Source organism: Scleropages formosus, chromosome 15 (assembly GCF_900964775.1).
Source record: "Scleropages formosus chromosome 15, fSclFor1.1, whole genome shotgun sequence".
Classification (NCBI taxonomy): domain Eukaryota; kingdom Metazoa; phylum Chordata; class Actinopteri; order Osteoglossiformes; family Osteoglossidae; genus Scleropages; species Scleropages formosus.
In genome coordinates, this window is record NC_041820.1 from 16314578 (window position 1) to 16332518 (window position 17941).

General features: G+C 42.5%; 1 protein-coding gene across 15 annotated transcripts in view; it reads left to right on the forward strand.

Annotated features, from left to right (window-relative positions):
• The window catches only part of nrxn3a (neurexin 3a), a 223762-nt gene that overhangs the window by 132133 nt on the left and 73688 nt on the right, over positions 1-17941 (forward strand). Inside the window, exon 1 of one of the 15 annotated variants that reach the window (XM_029258479.1) lies at positions 9740-10559. The exons of 13 other annotated variants lie outside the window; for them this stretch is intronic. In XM_029258479.1, the coding sequence (XP_029114312.1) occupies positions 10295-10559 (265 nt within the window). In that variant the 5' untranslated portion in view covers positions 9740-10294. Of the gene's footprint in view, positions 1-9739; positions 10560-17941 lie in introns of those variants that run through there. One more of the 15 variants, XM_018727542.2, reaches the window with a different exon arrangement.

Genomic DNA, 17941 nt, shown 5'->3' on the forward strand with positions numbered 1-17941 from the left:
TAGTGCTCGCTGAATGCTGCATCATTCATACAGCACCGTGTCTGCTTATTGTAGCACTGGTTTTGCACCTTGTTTACGTAGTGCAACCACCGACACTGACGAAACAAAGCACCATGTTTCTGTGGATATGATGGCACTTTGCACTCTGAAGTGGATTTGCATGGTAAAAATTGCACGGGCTGAATTAGTGTTGGCAGGTCTAGAGGGGTGCACCAGGCGGTTTGGGAGGAGCAGTATGCACCAGCTGGTCACACGTTTCGGCTATGATAAATTTTTGAGCATTGGGCTCTAATGGGACTTTCTAGCAGACACCAATGATTCCTCCACATTATTACTTCATTCTTTATTAACTTGGCATCATTTTGCAGATTCTACTTTTTTTTGACTACGGATTTCTAAAATGGAGCATAGTTTTTCAGCCCCCGCAGAAGGGCATGATGAAATTTGTGCACCCTGTAAAATGGATTGCAGAGTCTAAAAGCCTAAAGTTGTCTCCTGCTCATGAAATTTGAAGACATCTGCAGATGTTTGAAAGCAGGCTTGATTGTGCTTAGGAAGACAACCAGGAATTGCACTTAGTGTGGTACTTTTGCAGTCCTTTGCTCCGTTAAGGAAGCTTCCATTAATCACATTAAGATATAGCCTTGTAACTTTGCATCTTCATTTGAGGGCTGCGATCAGCATGAGCCTCAAAGACAAGGTTTCGCTCTTCTCCTCCTTCTTAGGAGCCCTAAGCTATTCTGTGACCAACTACACTTTTGCATGGAATTCTAGGTTTTCCCACAGGTATGTTTTGCCATATTCAGCAAGGGAAGAGGTGGTGATTTAGGGAGCCAGAGAGTAAGAAAAGACAAAATTAACTTCAGAGTCACTGGAGGAGTTTCCAGATCCAAACGTACGTTCATTCATCTGTCTCTTACGTCCTTTCTTGTAAGCCTGTCTCTGTGAATTCACCTGTGTTTGATGTCAGATTATTCAGTGAAATTTCTCTGAGGATCTGTGTACAGAGGAATAAAAAGAGCACCTAAAAATTCAAGAACTGAAGCTGTCACAGGAAGTGATGGTGTTATTTTAAACCCTGGCTCTCTTGTCGTCATGTCTCTGCTCTAATTCCTGTTCTCTTGCATCGTTGTCTCTTCTCCCAATAACACAACAATTGCAACAAAATGTGGGCAGATGAAAACACATAATTACACTCCTACATATTCATGAGTGGTGCCCATGAAAAACACTCAGCAAATAGAACTTAAACTCCACTGTGCTTCGTAGTATGAAATTTAAATTGAAGCACTGTCATGGAGCAGAAACATCGATTTTACAAATACTAGTCATTAACTGAATGCATTAAATTCTTAAGGTGAGGCCAGATGGACAATGTCTCCTTTCCTCATTGCAGAGCAGAGTAAAAATTAATTTTTATCAAGAAGGAATTAATGGGTGCAGATTAATCTTAAGTAATGTGGTTTATTTTCTTGTGAACTGAAACTAAACAATATCTTTTTTTTTTTTTTTTTTGCTAGAGGGAAGCAACCCACAATGCAATTACTCTGATTGCAGAAAGCACAGTACGCCTGCCATTACTCTAAAGAGAACCTATCTGTCTCAGAGCAGCAAATGAAACTTGCAATGACTCAGTCTAAAGGTTCATTGCCATCATGTGGTCCTGCCATTCCTCTAGACTGGCAAGAGTGCCAGTGTGTCTGGCACCCATACTGCTGGCTGAATGGGCTACCTACAGCAGAGAGCTCAGTGGTCACTGACAATGTGAGGACAAAAGCTACAATGGCTGTGTGCTAGAAGATGAGAAAGGGAGAGAGATAAGGAATAGCGTTATATCTGCTCTATAGGACTAACTTAAGAAGAAGGAAAGTAATAGTCAGGTCCAAGCACCACAAAATTATCTATTCTTGGACACAGAATTGCACTTCTGTGCCTTTGCTGAGGAAAAAGCCCTTCCAAAGTCAGTTTTTAGCGAACGTGCACAATTTGATGGGAATGACACGGGTGTTCCTTATTAAATGTGAATGTGGTTGTTCTCAGTAGATGCTGATGCAGGGCCCGCAGGGAGTGTAGGTGGTAGAAGCTCCAGGACTCCTAGGGACACAGTGATTACATCAGGCCCTTCCCCCCCCTCCCAAGCAGGGAGGGCTTGCCCCTTGCACTGTCAAGCAAACTTTAGCTCTTCATAAACTAGATTGCCCTTCTCAGAGCCATTGATTTAGCATTATCACTCCTCCTTACATGCAGGAAATTACATGTACCAGCACCATGGTAGGCATGACAATGATAGCCTGTTTCCATGGTGATCAGCATGCCAGTTGGAAACTGCTGAGGCCTGTGGTTTTGCGATAATGGCAGTACTCATTTCATTTTAATTTGAAACTGTATTTGATGTGAAGTAAACCTCAGGAAAGTAAATTGACTGCATCTTCATCTCCAGCAAAAGCAGGTAAAGGGCCACATGTACACATGCCCGTTTTCAGTGCGACTCCTTCCCTCCTGTCTGTAGTCCTTATGCTGTCCATGCACACGCTTTAAATGCTGTCAGAAAAGCATTTTTCTGTACTGTGTTTTTGTATAGTTTCTTTGTATGTGAGCGAAATAAATGTTTGAAAATGCTCACCTTATCCTTATATCCTTTATATTCTATTGAAATTCAGAAAGAGTTTGCTCTCATGCTTTATGCTTGACACTCGTGAGAGACCTGTAACAGAAGATTGCGCAGCAGATGCTCACTCTATCAAGTGGACCTAAATGATGGTTATACTACTTCTGATCCACATGACAGAGGCAACTAGTAAATCTGTAACCACTCAGAATCCATCTCCCTTTGCCCAGCTTTTCACTGGATTTTGACCGGAACATCTAGACCCCATGTTGTCTCTCTTGTGTTTCTGTATCTGTTCTAACCACCATATCGTATCACTATATCTGCTCTTAGCAAAGGTTTGCGCTGACCTGTTGAGAACATAGAACTGCCATAAAAATGTCCACAGACAGAAAACACATTCTTCAGAATAGGTGTGTTAATGAAGGGACGCTATGTAGTGCAGATGTAGCACAGACCACAGGGACACCTGTATCACCCAGCCCCCCCGAGCTTCGGCTGACAGTGATCGAGATGCTGGGCTTCCCTGCAAGCCCAGGCTGTAGCCCTCCACCTGGCCCAATGTCAGGCAGCTCTGCTGAACAGAGGAGCAGAGTGACAGGGTGAAGAGCCCACTTGTCATCGATGCTGCTGGACTATCTTCTGCCATTGGAAAGACTGAGATCATGAAAAGCGCAGCCTCAACCCTCAGTTTGCTAAAGATGAACCCTGTTGTCATAGATGTAGTGCCGCAGAAGTATCAGTGCTGATACCGGGCTTGAACTGTCTTTGCTGGCCCTGCTGCTCCTGCTTGTTTTTGTAGGTGATATGGGGTCAAGCATGACTGGCTCAGGCACTTCCACATTTACAAGTACTAACAGGTTCTGAGGTTGGGTGTTACCAGCATCAAATGGCCTCTTAGCCATTTTGTTCTTTTGAAGGCGAACACATTCAAAGAAAGGTGTATTTATTTTTCTCTTGTTAGTTCATTTGAAAGAGAATTTAACAGTAATACAGAAATAGTCAACAGTCTGTGGCTCTTTTACCTTTTGATGGTGTGGTTAACTTTTAACTGTTTTCATATCTTGTTCTGAGGTACAACCTGTGACATTTTATTCACTTTGGAAGTTGCTGTGATTTTATCGGAGTGAATCTTTACTTTTGGAGCCAAGCCTGGTGTTTAACTTTGTTTTTATGTTCACTGAAATTACAGTGAGCTACTACTGTGATGAAGCCATCTTTGATAGTGAGGTTTTGTTTCGGAACCACTTAATGACTGACTGTGGAATGATTCACTGAATTGTTGAAACACAAGGCTTTGGCATATTGACATCTGCAGGAGTTGGCTTTCAGAACATGTTTTACTCCGCTTAGGGTGCCATTTTAGTGGTTTCAAGAGTAAAATCAGAAGGCTATGAATGAGTCAGTATAATCTGTGAGTCATGTAATTATTGAATAATCCAGCTGTTGTGTCAGACCTTAAACTGTGACAGATGGTCAACAAGCCATAGAGATACAAATATCCTTCTATGAGGCAAGTGAGCTCTCTAGTCCTGCTGGTTTCTTTAGAAAGGGTGACTTGACCTCAGCCTTTCACATAGCATTGGCTGAGACTTTTAAAGGACTTGATGAGTCCAGGGTTTATTGGATTTGACTTTTAGGACTTCACCTCATGTGCCGAGTAAATTCATAATACCTCTTCTGCTATACGGTTCTCAAGCACAGATGGGTTTTTTGACACTCAAGGAAACTTTAAGATGCTGAGGCACTTCTCAGGTGGGTCCAGAGTGTAAGTACCTTATGTAGTGTTGCTTAGCATCCGTAGCTAACCATGGAATGGAGAAAACAAATGCACATTAATACTTCCTGTATTCAAAATGTTTTCATAACATCTAGAAATTTATTATTATTAGTCAGTCTGCAGGGGGAGGACATGAAGACATGAATGCAGGATTGTGGGTCCACAAACTTTGTCTCGTCTGTGCACTTTCCAAATCCATTGTCCCACTCATGGTCTTTTTGAAGTATCGGGGTGTTATGTTCCATGGATAAGCCACATTTTTCTGCACAGTGTGAAGCTGACAACCTGAAACACAGAAACCAGTGTTTACCTGTCTCCATGCCACAGGTGCTGTACCCTCACGCCCTGCACCTGTCGCTGAAGAATTTGTGAGCAATCAGCTTGTCAGTTACAGCTGGACTGACACGAACCCTGCAGTGTATTAATTATCAACTAAGTACAAGGCAGAAAAATTAAGTCCAGTGCTCAATGGATTTTTTTTTTTTTTTTTTTTTTTTTTATACAGTGAATGACTCCACATTTCTTGGAGTAGGATTCCAACTCTCCAAAAAAAAATCTGCAGATTATATTAAATTTTTTTCTTTGCATTTTCTTCATTACAATATTTACTTTGCTTCTATCTTCCCACTAGGTCCTGTTTTGAGTTTGCTGTGAGGTTAGGCAGATTACACCCCTTAGAAAACCAACATGAATCTTTCCAGGTTCTCTACTGTGGCCCTCCAGTGTCTTGAACACACCACCAATTGTGTTCTACCTCTAGCAGCTGGGCATGAGTGGGACTGTTCTTTCCTAAAGCAGTGGGCTTTTATGTTTTTTTTTTTTTTTTTTTTTTCTCTTCTTCTTCCACAAAAGCAGGCAATCTCTGCAACACAGAAAACTAAACTGTTCCAGTACAAAATCGACACTTGTAAAATAATAGCATAATGGATATTTTTGTTTACACTTTTAGTTAATAAACAGTACAGCTGCCGTCGGTCATCGTTAAGTCAGTAACATTCAGTGATGCACAAAGCACGAATTACAGATAATTTAACTATAGGTAGATCATTGTGTGATGTTGGTTCTACATCTGAACTATTTGATTCAGAACAGCTTGAGCTATTACCAGTTTCATAACAGTGCACCACACTGGTTATTTCAAATAGTTTATTTTTCATGATTTACTGTCCATCCATTATTTAAGCCCCGTTGTCTTTAAACAGCACATTTACTACACCCACTGCATGTCAAATGTACTTGTGTCACACTGAGACCAGGCAAATGCAGCAGAAAGTGTAGCGGAGGCTTAAGAGGCAGAGCAAGGGGAGACGGAGAGCAGAGGAGGATGTAAGAGAAAGTGGGGAGACAACATACCGGGGAACTGATGTGACCGCCACTTTTCTGTAGGGTGCTTTCAGTAGCTGCCACACCTGCTGCCTGCATGCATTTACTGTGTGTGAGAGCGCTGTCAATGGTGCTGTAAAGGGGATCGTTTCTACCTTCTACTGCACCACTCCCATCCCTCGCAACCCACCTTCTGGGGGACAGAAATGCCTTTGAAGATGTGGAAAAGCAACTTGTAAAACACGAGTTGTGCTGTGAGGTCCAGCATTGTCTCATGTTCTTATTGCAGCCAACAGGATGTACAAACTCAGTGGCAAAAATAGAGGTAGATGTTTGATATAATAGAGTAATAGGCATATGTTTGTCCATGTCACACTGTAATCCTCTCAATCCAGTTCAGCTGGTGGACGTGAGGATTTGATAGAGCAAGGCAGAAGCTTGTAGTCTCTGTACAATCCATGCTGTGGGGTAACCTCTCAACTTGGAGATGCTTCAAAGCAAAGTGCCTGGATGTCATGTGTCTGGGTGGGTCACAATTGTATTTGCATTTATCAGACGTTCTCAGAATTGTATGACTTTGATTACACTGCTGATGACTTCATTGCTGCTGCTAGATCTTGGGGGCCAAGAAGTATTACAAATACCACTCAGTCAAGTTGTACATAAATACTGGAGGGACGCATTAGGCTTGCTAGATCATTTGGGAGACCTGTACCTCCATTTCCCCTTTGCTATGCCTATGTGCTGGACAAAAATACCACTGTGCACTATAACATGAAAGAGTTATGTGGCATCATACTTTTAGTTGTGCCATTTTAAGTCCATGGGGGAAGATTTCTCCATGACGCAAACCAAGTTCATTTTCACAAGCAAGAGACACCTATGGCAAAAACGACAGCCACACAGCAACAGTGGTGAAGAGTTAAACTGAACTTGGAAGAGCAAAATGATGGCGCACGTGTTGTAAAAATCCACATTCTAGACACACCATAAATATTTAGCATTTGACAAGAAGGTAAACGTACTTCCACCAGTGTTACCGTAAAGGTGTCATATTCTGAAGTTTTATTTTTCTAGGAATGTAATTTTTGATAGCACGTTTGAATTATTTTTTACTTTAGGAGTTCAGTCTATTTAACTGGCTAGCTATGTAGATAAGCTGCAGTTTGTCAAATTTTAAGAGAAACCATACTGTATCAGTAATTTGGGAACTAAAGGGAGTTAGAATGACAGTTACAGATAAATATTGCAGACGTTTAGACTGTTCAAGTATCAAGCATAGCAGTGGATGAACAATTACGTCTGCGGTGCCCCGTTCTAATCGCATATCTTTAGGGCTTGGCTATCCATCCACTGAGGTAATCACTTTCAAAGATTGTTTCTGTGCTCATTTCATTCTTTTATCTTAAGATGCACTTCTGGCATTTTAAGCATTGATTGAATTTTTCAAGATCACTTTTAACTTTATTGCATGTTTTGAATACTACCGAAGGCTGGAATATATTTGGCGCTGATCACCGCGTTGTTCTGCTGTGGTGTCAGCAAACTGGGTTGGATTGCAGTGGTTCCTTTTGGTGCTGATCCACACAACAACTGGGGACTTAGTGTGGAACACAAAGGGTTTCCTCTACGCGCCGGCTATAACCCAAGAAGCAAGACTCTATAGGTCATAACGGATTCAGTGTGCACACGATTAGGACCGAACCCAACACAGCGCTGTAAATACAGCAACGTCGGTGAAATATAAAAAACACGCAATGGATACCAAAAAGTGACATCAACAATGTTTTTTTTCTTTCAACTTATTAATTCCTAGCTTACATATTTTCCTTTATTTTTTGTTTTATTTATATGTTCATCTATTAAACGTCATGCTAGTTTATTAATTAATGAACGTACAGGATGGACAATGTTATGCAGTTACTGTGGAGGCTTTGAAGCCAAATCTGAAGTCCTGAACCAGAGCCTCCCACTAACAGACCTGCAAGCCCTGGTGTGTGTGTGTGTGTGTTTTAGAATTGGATCTATTATTGTTTCTAGCTAAAACAATTTGAAACTCGTGCAGAAAAAGGCATGCTGGGAATCCTGAGCTCTTAATGTCTCTCATCCACTTGTCTCTGTTTGAGCTGCCTGTTTGGCAGGTACAGATTGTTCCTGCCATGAGAAATGATCCCTCTTTTCAAGGATATTGACGATTCTTGTAATTCCGCTCTGAAACCCGGGCACGTTTCAGAAAGGTTTCGTCATTTTCCTCTCAGTGTGATAAAGCACTCTGCGCTCTCCATGAGAAGTCGTCGCAGCTGTGGGCGTCATTTTGACTTTTACAGAGAATCATGGACAATAATAGTGTACAAAGACCCCATGATCTTTATGTGTTGTAAGTATGACTTGAAATGGTTCCACGTGGTTCTGCAGTGCATGTGAAACACAGAACGAGGGTGAAACTGATGACCTAGATATTGAGAGCAGAGCGTCGAAAAGCACCCTGTCTGCAACCTCATAGTGTCGAAAGCGGCCGCGACCCTTTTGTTTGTATGTGGCCTCTAGGGGGCGCCAGAGCAGGGTTATTGGCGGCGCCGGAAAGGGCTCCGCGCGAGCTTTACCGCGTGACGTGGTGTTTGCGCTCAAGCGGTTTAGCCACACAGAACAATAGAGCCTTTACTAAACAAAGTAGAGAGAGGAAAAAGTAAAAAAAAAAAGTTAATTTACATATAGCTTATTTAAAGCTGTTGAATATTTTACATCTGGCTTAAAATAGATTTTTTTTTATTCTCATTGTTAAACTGGTTTGGTTTTCTAAATTCTATACGACACAATATTGAATTGGATAGACATGATTACGTGGCATTCATTGACTAGAGTTGTTGAAATGTATGTATATGTTTAATTAAATGAATAGCTTCCGATTCGAGATTTTTAAATGAGCAGCACGCGGAAAGAGCTTGTAAGTAAGTGGTTTTCTTTTGAGTGCGATAAAACATAAGTTATGATAAGGTATCCTAATTCAACGTGGCATGCCGGCATCTCTCCGTGAATCGAGATTATTATACAGCAGTTCTGGCGAGACATTTTTGGACCGGTGAATGATTCTGCAGCAATTCAAGAATTAGGAACAATTTCTGAGAGGGAAAGAGAAAGTTGCCCGTGTGGAAGAAGAGCTCGGAGCAGCACAGCGCTTTGAGTCATGAGCTCGGTGTGATGAGTCAGCAAAGTAAAGCGCCAAAGCACCTCGGTTCCAAACTCGCCTTCGCGCCACAGATCATGGAGGCGCTGACGCTTGCGGTGAGTAGGAGCATTTCGTGAGGACACACGGGCGGGGTACTACGCTCGTCGTCGTCACTTCGTCCATTCATTTCAGCGATGCCTACAAGCACGAAAAAATCGCGGAGGTTATGTTATCTCACTGTTTGTCACAGTTTACACTCACCGACAACGAACGAGCCGCCTACTTTCCTCCGTTTTCTTAGTCAACCGCACAATCAATCAGCCCCACCTTTTGTTTCACGCACAGGTTGTTCCACTTTTGTGAAACAAAACGCCGTGGCGCGATTCTCCAGCTACTTATTTTATTGTCATTTTGACCTCATCTGCTGTTTTGACGGTGTGGTTTGGACTCCCTGCTGCTGCTGGTCTCCGCTCCGGGCAATAAATATCTGTGTTGTGGTACGACTGGTGGGAGACTCGAAAAGCAGGAAGGAGCAACGATTTTCATTAACATATTCCTCTTGGTTCGGTTGCTCATAGTGGCGGTATCAAAATTTCATTCTGTGGATGCCAGAATGAGCTCACCGAATTGAGCCTCAGCTTTTTAGTTGTGCTTCTCCCTCCCCCTCTCACACCCCCCCCCAATCTCTCCCCAGCCTGCGGAACGGAACAGCAGTGCGCTCCACTGCAGAGCCTCTCTGCCTTACTGATTTGCTCTTCACTCAGTGAATATTTGCATAGCCCCGCCCATTTTATATTCTTCCTCTTTTTTTCCTTCCTGCTGTCCCATTCTCTCAGCTTAGTTTTGCCTTAGTTGTGCGCTCCTATCTCCTGTGCAGACCGCTTTGCACGTCGTCCTGGGTCTACTGGAGTCCAGCACTTGCGGGGTTAACCAGCTTTCAATCTGGAGGGAAAAGAGCAAGAGGAGACGAAGGCGGCAGTTTCAGCTGATGATTGCTGCAGCGCTGGGGAGCACGAGCTTTAACCCAGTGAGGGGGGGGCCGTGTCTGCGGAGGTGTCGGGAGCCCCTCTTTGGGGCACACTGGTGGAGTTGGTGTGGAAGTAGCGCGTGAAGGGGATCTGTTTCGGGAGAGAACTCGCCGATGCTCATGAGGGATAGTTAGCCTCCCGTGCTTTGAACAAAGCATCGCAAACAGATACCGAGAAGGGTGTCCGCTCGGCGAGCCAGTTCGGTGAGTCGGCAGTGGGACAGAGCGAAGAGTCCGTTTCTCACTTTGACCTGTGGACCACGATCTGGACACTTTGGACGACTTAGGGGGATGTCATGGGTACCACCATGGGGTACTCCCCATCATGAGCACGCAGGCCCCTGAGCATCCTCCCATGCCACGAGTCTGCCGGTCCTCAGGACATTGACGATGTTCCTCATCTGCGTGGAGCAGCCGCCAAACTGCCGGGCCGCTCGGCTGCTGTCCCGTCGACGCTGCTGGACCCACTGGATCTGGTACCTGACCTTGGGATGTATGATTGGTTCCATATGGACTTCCTCCGTTAATGGCCTGTCGGACCCCCCAGGGCTGCCGTCTGCGCTGCCTCACACAGAGCAGCACATTCACATCCGCCCGCACATCTCTTCACCCATCTCCATCTACCGCTTACCTGCTTCGCTGCGCGGCAGTCACGGTGAGCCTTACTGGAGGAGTCTCGCTGAGCGGAATCCCACCATGAGTAACAGCTAGTGGTAGCCCATGCAGCAGGGCTTTGCTTTGGAACTGAGCACAGAGTAATTGTTTTCCACTGTGTAGTGAACTACTCGGGTACTTCTTTTGCTGGTGCGGGGGCGTCATTCTTTAAGATTGCTTGCAGTTTATATATGGGACACAAATAATATGTCCATCACTCAATTTGAAGCCTCTTGTGGGATTTTTTTTTTTTTTAAAATCTACTAGGTATTGAATTTCTTTGAAATAATTTGAGCTTTGCTTCTTATCCTATGGAGCAGGTGATCGTTTCTTCTATACCAGCACCACAAGTACACCAAATACTTTGTTTTCCTCTTTAATGTCTTCGATCGGCATTCGTTACAGGTGTCTGCGTTGCATGTTCCGAAGGTGCCCTTGTTGTGCATTCTTTTCAGTTGTGTGATTAGTGAGCGGGAGGATAAGCGTTTTTTGTGAAGTGCCAGTAAGAGCCCGTACCTGTACTTGTTTGTGGAGTTCCAGCAGAATGTCTCCTGTTTTGCAGTCACTGCTGCTGACAGGCAGGAAGCAGAACTGTCCACCTGTGTTGGTTGGAGAACGCTCACAGAATTTTAACTTGATTGCATTTGCTGTTCTCTTTATATTAACCATGTTAACACTGCACTAGAGACTAGAAGATCAGCTCTGCAAAAGAGACATGCAATGCCGAGCGGCTTGTTTTGGCTTAGGAGTGGATTTTTTCTGAAGTACACTGCAACTCGCGATGGACACAGCTCTAGTGCAGTTAGCGTAGTGCATCCAGAAGTCTTCCGTTCCTCAGTAAAATGTAAGGATCTTCTGCAGATGTGTTCCAGGAGAGATTTACTTGTCATCTGCTAATTGACAAGTCTAACATCAATGAAATCTTGCAGGTGGAGAGCTGCTGCTGCTGTTTGCTTGCATGCGGCGCAAACTCGAGATGTTGTCCCACCTGGATGAGTGCACACAGGGTGACTGAGTTGCTGTGATGTGTGTGGGGGTTTACTTATTAGAAGTCTTGTGTGAGTTGGTCATGTTTTCAGTCTCAAACAGTACGGTTTAGCACACAGATCTATGCATCATTGAACTTGTGGGAAGTTGTAACACTTTTTTTTTTTTTTGTCTTCCTCTTTGCAGGAATGTCTTAAACTATTGGATATTTCTTTGTATTGCTCTGAAGCGATGTCCAAATAGGTGTGTTCTGTTCAGACTGACAGTGTCGTTCATGAAGTACTAAGGGGGTGTAGCTGCATATCTGACAGTCATGTGGTCCAGATAATGTGTTGCGAGGCTTTTGGATTGCGTGTGCAAGGTGCAGAACCAAGTTTCACACTTGATTGCTGAATACACTATTCTTTCACAGCATTAATGACCATACCGAAGCGAGATCTTCTTTGTCTCCCATCCAAGCCCAAAAGAGGTCTGTCATAAACCTGTCTAGCAGTGTGAGACTAATCTAGACACCTGTATATTACCAGAGGGCTGTATCATTGTTCTGCTGTTTGAGATTTTTGAGTTTAAATCAATCAGAGATTTATGAAAACCGTTTAAATCCTATCAGTGTGAACATTTCCTCCCCTGTCCAGTTCCACAGTGTGAGCGTGTCTGATGAATGCATAGGTGCCCAGTATCAGGTCCTGCCTTTTGATCCATTCTCTCCACTCTGGCTGCCCACCTTGGGAATAGCTGTGTTAATGCGCTTAGGATCAGCCCCAATAAGTCACTCCCAGCATCGCCAGCACTGGGATGAAAGGCTGGGTGCTGTGCTGGACAAACCTCTGAGAGGAAGACTGTAATACGCAGAGGTAGCTAAGCAGGCTAATGCCATTGTGACGCATACGACTGTAGAGAGCGTTAACCAGGCACCCAGCGTTGTAGTTTAGTGTACGACTGCAGGGACAGGTAACTCAGCTGACCAATGCTGCTGTTTAGTGTACAGCTGGAGTGCTGGGAGAGGATATAAAACAAGCTGATTCTGTAGCTGAATGTGGAGTTGTAGGGAGGGCTGCCACTGGAACTCAGTGATCTAATGTGGTACTTTTGAGTACTACTGCAGGGTGCTAAGTATTTAAGCAAAGCAAGAGTCATAGGTTACTAAGAAGAGGTGTTTACTAGACTTTCTTTAATTCCATGGAATGAACACACACTGAACATCACATGTACCTGAAATTGTTCCAAAATATTTATCAGTTAAATATCAGTGATCGGCTCGCATCTTACTTTCCCCATACATTATGGCACTTTAAGGGCAGGTTCTGTTGACTCAGGGCCAATAAAGGCTGTTGGGGGTGGAGAAGGTAGGAGGCCGTATTGTTCCGTGTATGTTTGACACCACATATCTGCCATTGCAGATTTCTGTTGGCCATTTACATTGTCTTAGTTTTAATGAGGCTGAACAACTTTAGTTAAACTTTCTCACAATGTAGAAACACTTTTTTTGTGTTTTGCAGCACACTTAAGTGCTCAGAATTCAGGCTGCTACAGTCCAGTGTGTAAGTGAATATGTGTAATATGGTCTATTGTATTTTTGCTGTCACTGTAAACCATCTTTTTTTTTTTTTTCTTTCCCAACTGCTTTTCTTGCACATTGGTAAAGTTTTATCAAGAGGGGGCTGGTTCCCTAGTAAGAAAAAATGTAATTCTATGTTGAGCTGTGTTCCCTCCTTTATGAAAAGGGATTTAGCCCAGCAAGTTAATCCCATTTTGAATACACTAAAATGTATGGCAGAGAGTTCAATCTAAATATTACAAAATGCTAATAAAAGTGTGGGAGTGTTCATCCAAACAACTGTCAATTTAAAAAGCGCTCAGCACACTCCTTGCTTAATGTGTATGTGTGTATGCTGAGGGGTGGTAATGGTGGCTGTAGTGAAGTTGGGCACACGGGTATCTCCAGCACTCTGCAGGGTCAGCAGTAAGGAACCAGTCAATGCTTCAACTGTTACAACTTTGTGATGGCTTTATTCTATACATTCAGTTTTATTGATTTCTGAAATAGTAACTTGTATTTGTCTATAAATTGAATAACATGACAGTAGTGCTTTCCGTGATCAAACAAGGATTGCTTACAACTAATTAAAGCTGAATAATAAAAAGGCAACGTCAAATATCTTGCTTACGGAACACAAAATGTTCATTTTTATGCTGTTTATTGATGTAATGCTTATGGCTTTTTCAGGGACACATTTTTTTAAGTATGAGTTACATTTTTTATTAGTGTCAGATTAATTATTATTAAAAGAAAGCCATACTGCTTCTCAGCCTTTAAACCAAGTAGTGAATAATCCAGAATGTTCTCTCATTATGCAGATGGGGCACTTGACTTACACGAGTGTCCAGTCCCACTGCACGTAGTAGCTCTGTCTTAGTTCTTCTTTATAGTCCCATCTGTATTCTCTCCAGAAACCTACCCATAACCCCATAGTTCTGTCCTCATTCGGTACATTTAACTGACGCTTTGCTCCACAGTGACTTAAACTGTTAAGCTACTTACAATGATTTACCCATTTATACTTCTGAGTAATTTCTACCGGAGCAGTTCAGGGTAAGTACTTTTCTCAAGAGTGTTACACAAGTAGGTGGTTTTTGAATCTGCAACCTCTGGGTTCAGTGGCAGGAAATCTAAATCTGTCTTAGCTGCTGCCATTAGTTCTACCAACATTCTACACATAGGCTCAAAGTTTACCCAGAAACCTACCCATAACTCTATAGTGCTACCCACACTCTTGTCTCATCTGTGTCCCTATGTAATCTTTTGCCCTGAACTCCATCCGCAGCTTTGCTTAAAGTTCTGCTTTTGAATGCTGTGCCTATGTCCACAGCTACCACTTTGCTTATAGCCCTACCTTAGGCTTCCCCATATTGCCCTGCTGACGCTCCCTAAGAGCTGAATCTAAATGTCAGGCTTAGTCTGCCTTTGCCGCTTTTCCCAAACCTGCTGTGGAGCAGTAATGACATCATGGAGCCCAATCCCCTGGAGCTAGATGTAGAGCAGCATTTGCATAAGCTATTTAAAAAAAAAAAAAAAAGAAAAAACTAAAAATTAGCTGAAAAATAGTTTAGGCTCTGCCACTGCTTTTTGAGGACTCTAACCCTGCTGTAGTGTATGAGGAGGGCATAATGTCGTTAATGGGTCGCAAAGCATCTAAAACCCAGGCCATCATTTTACTTTTCACTCGGTATATATCATTAATGTTTGAAAATTAATAAAGTACCCTATGTTGTGAGGAGGAATGTTGTATGGAAATACATTATACAGACACAAGAAGACTTATGAAACATACGCTCTTTCCTTGGAGCACAACCCTGAGAAGAAGCCTACTGTAAGGGTCTCAGAGCATCATTGCTGTGAACCTCTCTGTGTCACACACATTCACACATCTATGACCAGGCTCCTCGCTTGCGCTGTAGAGAGAGTTCTCCAGCATACTTATATGTCAGTCAGGACCTGTTGAAGAGAGAGCAACAGAGGTGGGGAACACCACGTTGATTGTTTAGAATCTGTTTTTAACTAGGATTTGGATTTAGCACTATGTGTTTAGTCCTGTTTCGGTGGAGTAGTTGAGCAATATTTTAAATACATCCAGAGCGATACAGAAGAATAGAAGTTCAGCTGGACTCTGTTTACCTAAAGCAATGCAGTATCTTTTTAAAAAGCAGCCTGTCATGTTAACAGCTGTTGTATTTTACCATCTGTGTGGTTGTCAAATTTGATGGTTCTCCTCACTTTTACAGTGGATATGAGTCTACAGGTGGTCCCTGACTTACAATGGGGTTACGTTCCACAAAACCCATCGTAAGTCGAAAATATCAGAAATCGAAAATGCATTTAATACACACCTCTGTGTGACAGACTGGGACATGTGGATCGCTGCCGCTGGCCAGCATCGCAAGAGAGTATCACACAGCATATCGCTTGCCTGGGAAAAAAATCAAAATTCGAAGTAAGGTTTTTACTGAATGTCTATTGCCAGTTCGCCATTTTAGAGTTGAAAAAATTGCGTTGAACCATCGTAAGACAGAGACCACCTCTATTTCCTTCGAAAGCAAGTAAAAGTCATATACTGTATTTCTTCCCACATTAAAACGGTGTTCTTGTTCAAATTTTGATTTGGTACCTGTTTGTTTACACTGGAGAAGTGGCTTATTCACAATAGGCAGATACTCACAGGTTCAGTACTTCAGTTGTTGCAGTAGCTTGGTGGGAAATGCATCTTTTTTAGGCTAGGGATGTCCACATTGCGCTGAGAACAGGGTGCAGGCAGGTGCGTTGAGTCTAGCGTTCATGTTGTATTCTGCACATCCATCACACACACTTTTTAAATTCGCTCACTACCGTAAGGAAACAAGGTGAGTTTTATCTAAAAGGTTGGTGGAAGAGAAGCTTACCAAAGTGCTTCCTTTTTTGGAGCTTTTTCTAATAAATGAATTGCCATTACAAACTTTGGGATCCTCTTTTTCTGTTTTTTTATGACTATAAAGCTAAGTATATACGTTTTATTTCTTATGAAATATGGCCTATCAGTAATTTCAAGTTTTGGTCACAATTTTTCTGAAATTACATGTCACAGGAAATCATATACAATTTGTGTCAGAGTGAGTACCTGTAGCCCCTTGGTGTCATGATGACTACAAAATGATATGTGGGATTTACCAATAATCTCTGAAAAGTAGTACTTTCATCTTTTAAAGTTGTGTTTTTAGATTGAAATGACAGTTAATACATGATTGCCTCAGGAGCAAAAGGTTTGGAAAGCATTTGAGCTGGCTGGCTGGTCAGGGATACTGTTCTCAGGCCTTTAGGAACACGTTTACAAGCACAGAGCACAGATGGTGAGTCTTTCTGACACTACTTTGGGCTGAAGTGTAAGGCTGAGACAGGGAAGCAGCTCAGATTTTATACTAAAAGTCTACAAATCAGACCACACTTGATTGTTTTATTAAGCATGTCATGATATTCAACATTGTCCCGAGAAGTTGGCCAGTAGTGACATTTGTGTTCTAAATATAGTACTTAGTTTTTTTGTATGGTTGATGTGTTTTGATAACACATTACAGTCTCTTATGGTTGATGTATTTTGATAAAAGCAGAGTTTGTAAGGTCATTGAAGCTGAAGGAAGAGACCTGATAGGGGACAGAGATACAGGGTTTCAAGGATTGAAACACAACTAAAGTTTTGTAACAGCCAATTGTTGTAAATTGGGCAGCACAGTGACTCGATGGATAGTGCTTGTACCCCACAGCACGTAAAACTGCTGTAAAAACTGAAAAAAGCCATAAGCAGCCAAAACTTGCCCAAACATCACTACTCAGAATCTCAACAATTCTGGCAGTAAAGTTCTGCTTTCCTCTTCTCCCCAGTTCATTAGAGCAGCCCACTTGTCCTTCAGGTGGAAGCAGCTTGTCTTAATTAGAATTATTAACATATGGTTAACACTGCAGAACTGTAATTCAAGCCCAACCAAACCCTAAAACACATCTCTGCCTCCTGTCATTTATTTTATTATATGAAGTGTTAATGGAATGCACTTAAGGTTCTGAAAATTAGAAGCACATAAATGTTTTTTCAAGACTTTTTATGGCCTTACAAGTTCTTACTTCTTGTAGAAATGGCATTTTAATGGATGTGCACACATGCAGAAAGCTTCACTGGCTCTTGGGGAAAGAGATTGTTCTCCTTTTCTGTAAATTAGATGAGGAAAATAAAGATGTTAAAACATTTGACAAACTGCCCATTTATTCAGTCGGGCTCTATAACTTGTGATTGTGAATTTTCACCTGTTTCCTTGTGGTGGTAGTGATTCACATGGTTGTGGACAAGTTCAGGATGGCCCAGGATTGTCGGGGAGTCTCTCCAAGGTGCAAACCACAGCTCAAATTGCAGAGGGAACTGCAGAGTGGTCCAGTCTTCACATTCTTTACCACATTTGTTTAGCCTCTGGATTCGCCCCCCCTTTAGAAGGCCTCTTTGAAAGAACATACAGTGGTAGACAGATTTTCTTCTTGAAAAGTTATTAGCACTTCAGAGTGAATTGAACATGAAATCAAGAGTAGCACAAGAGCAAATGCCCAGCCCTAATGAGATTATATAGCCTTCCCAGGGTGTGATTTTTCTGTGCACCTACCAGAGTAAGTGTAATATGTTCTGTCTCAGGAGATTGCAATCTACACGATGATTACGGGATGTCAGCCTCGGAATCAAGAAAGAATGTCAGCCTATCCATCTTCATTTAATATCTCTGCCAGAGAAGCTGGTGGTAAATTGAGCTTGATCGTTGTTCTTTTACGGTGCTCTCTTCTCTGAGACATTGTAAGGCTGGGCTCAAGTGCCTGTTTCTAATAATTTC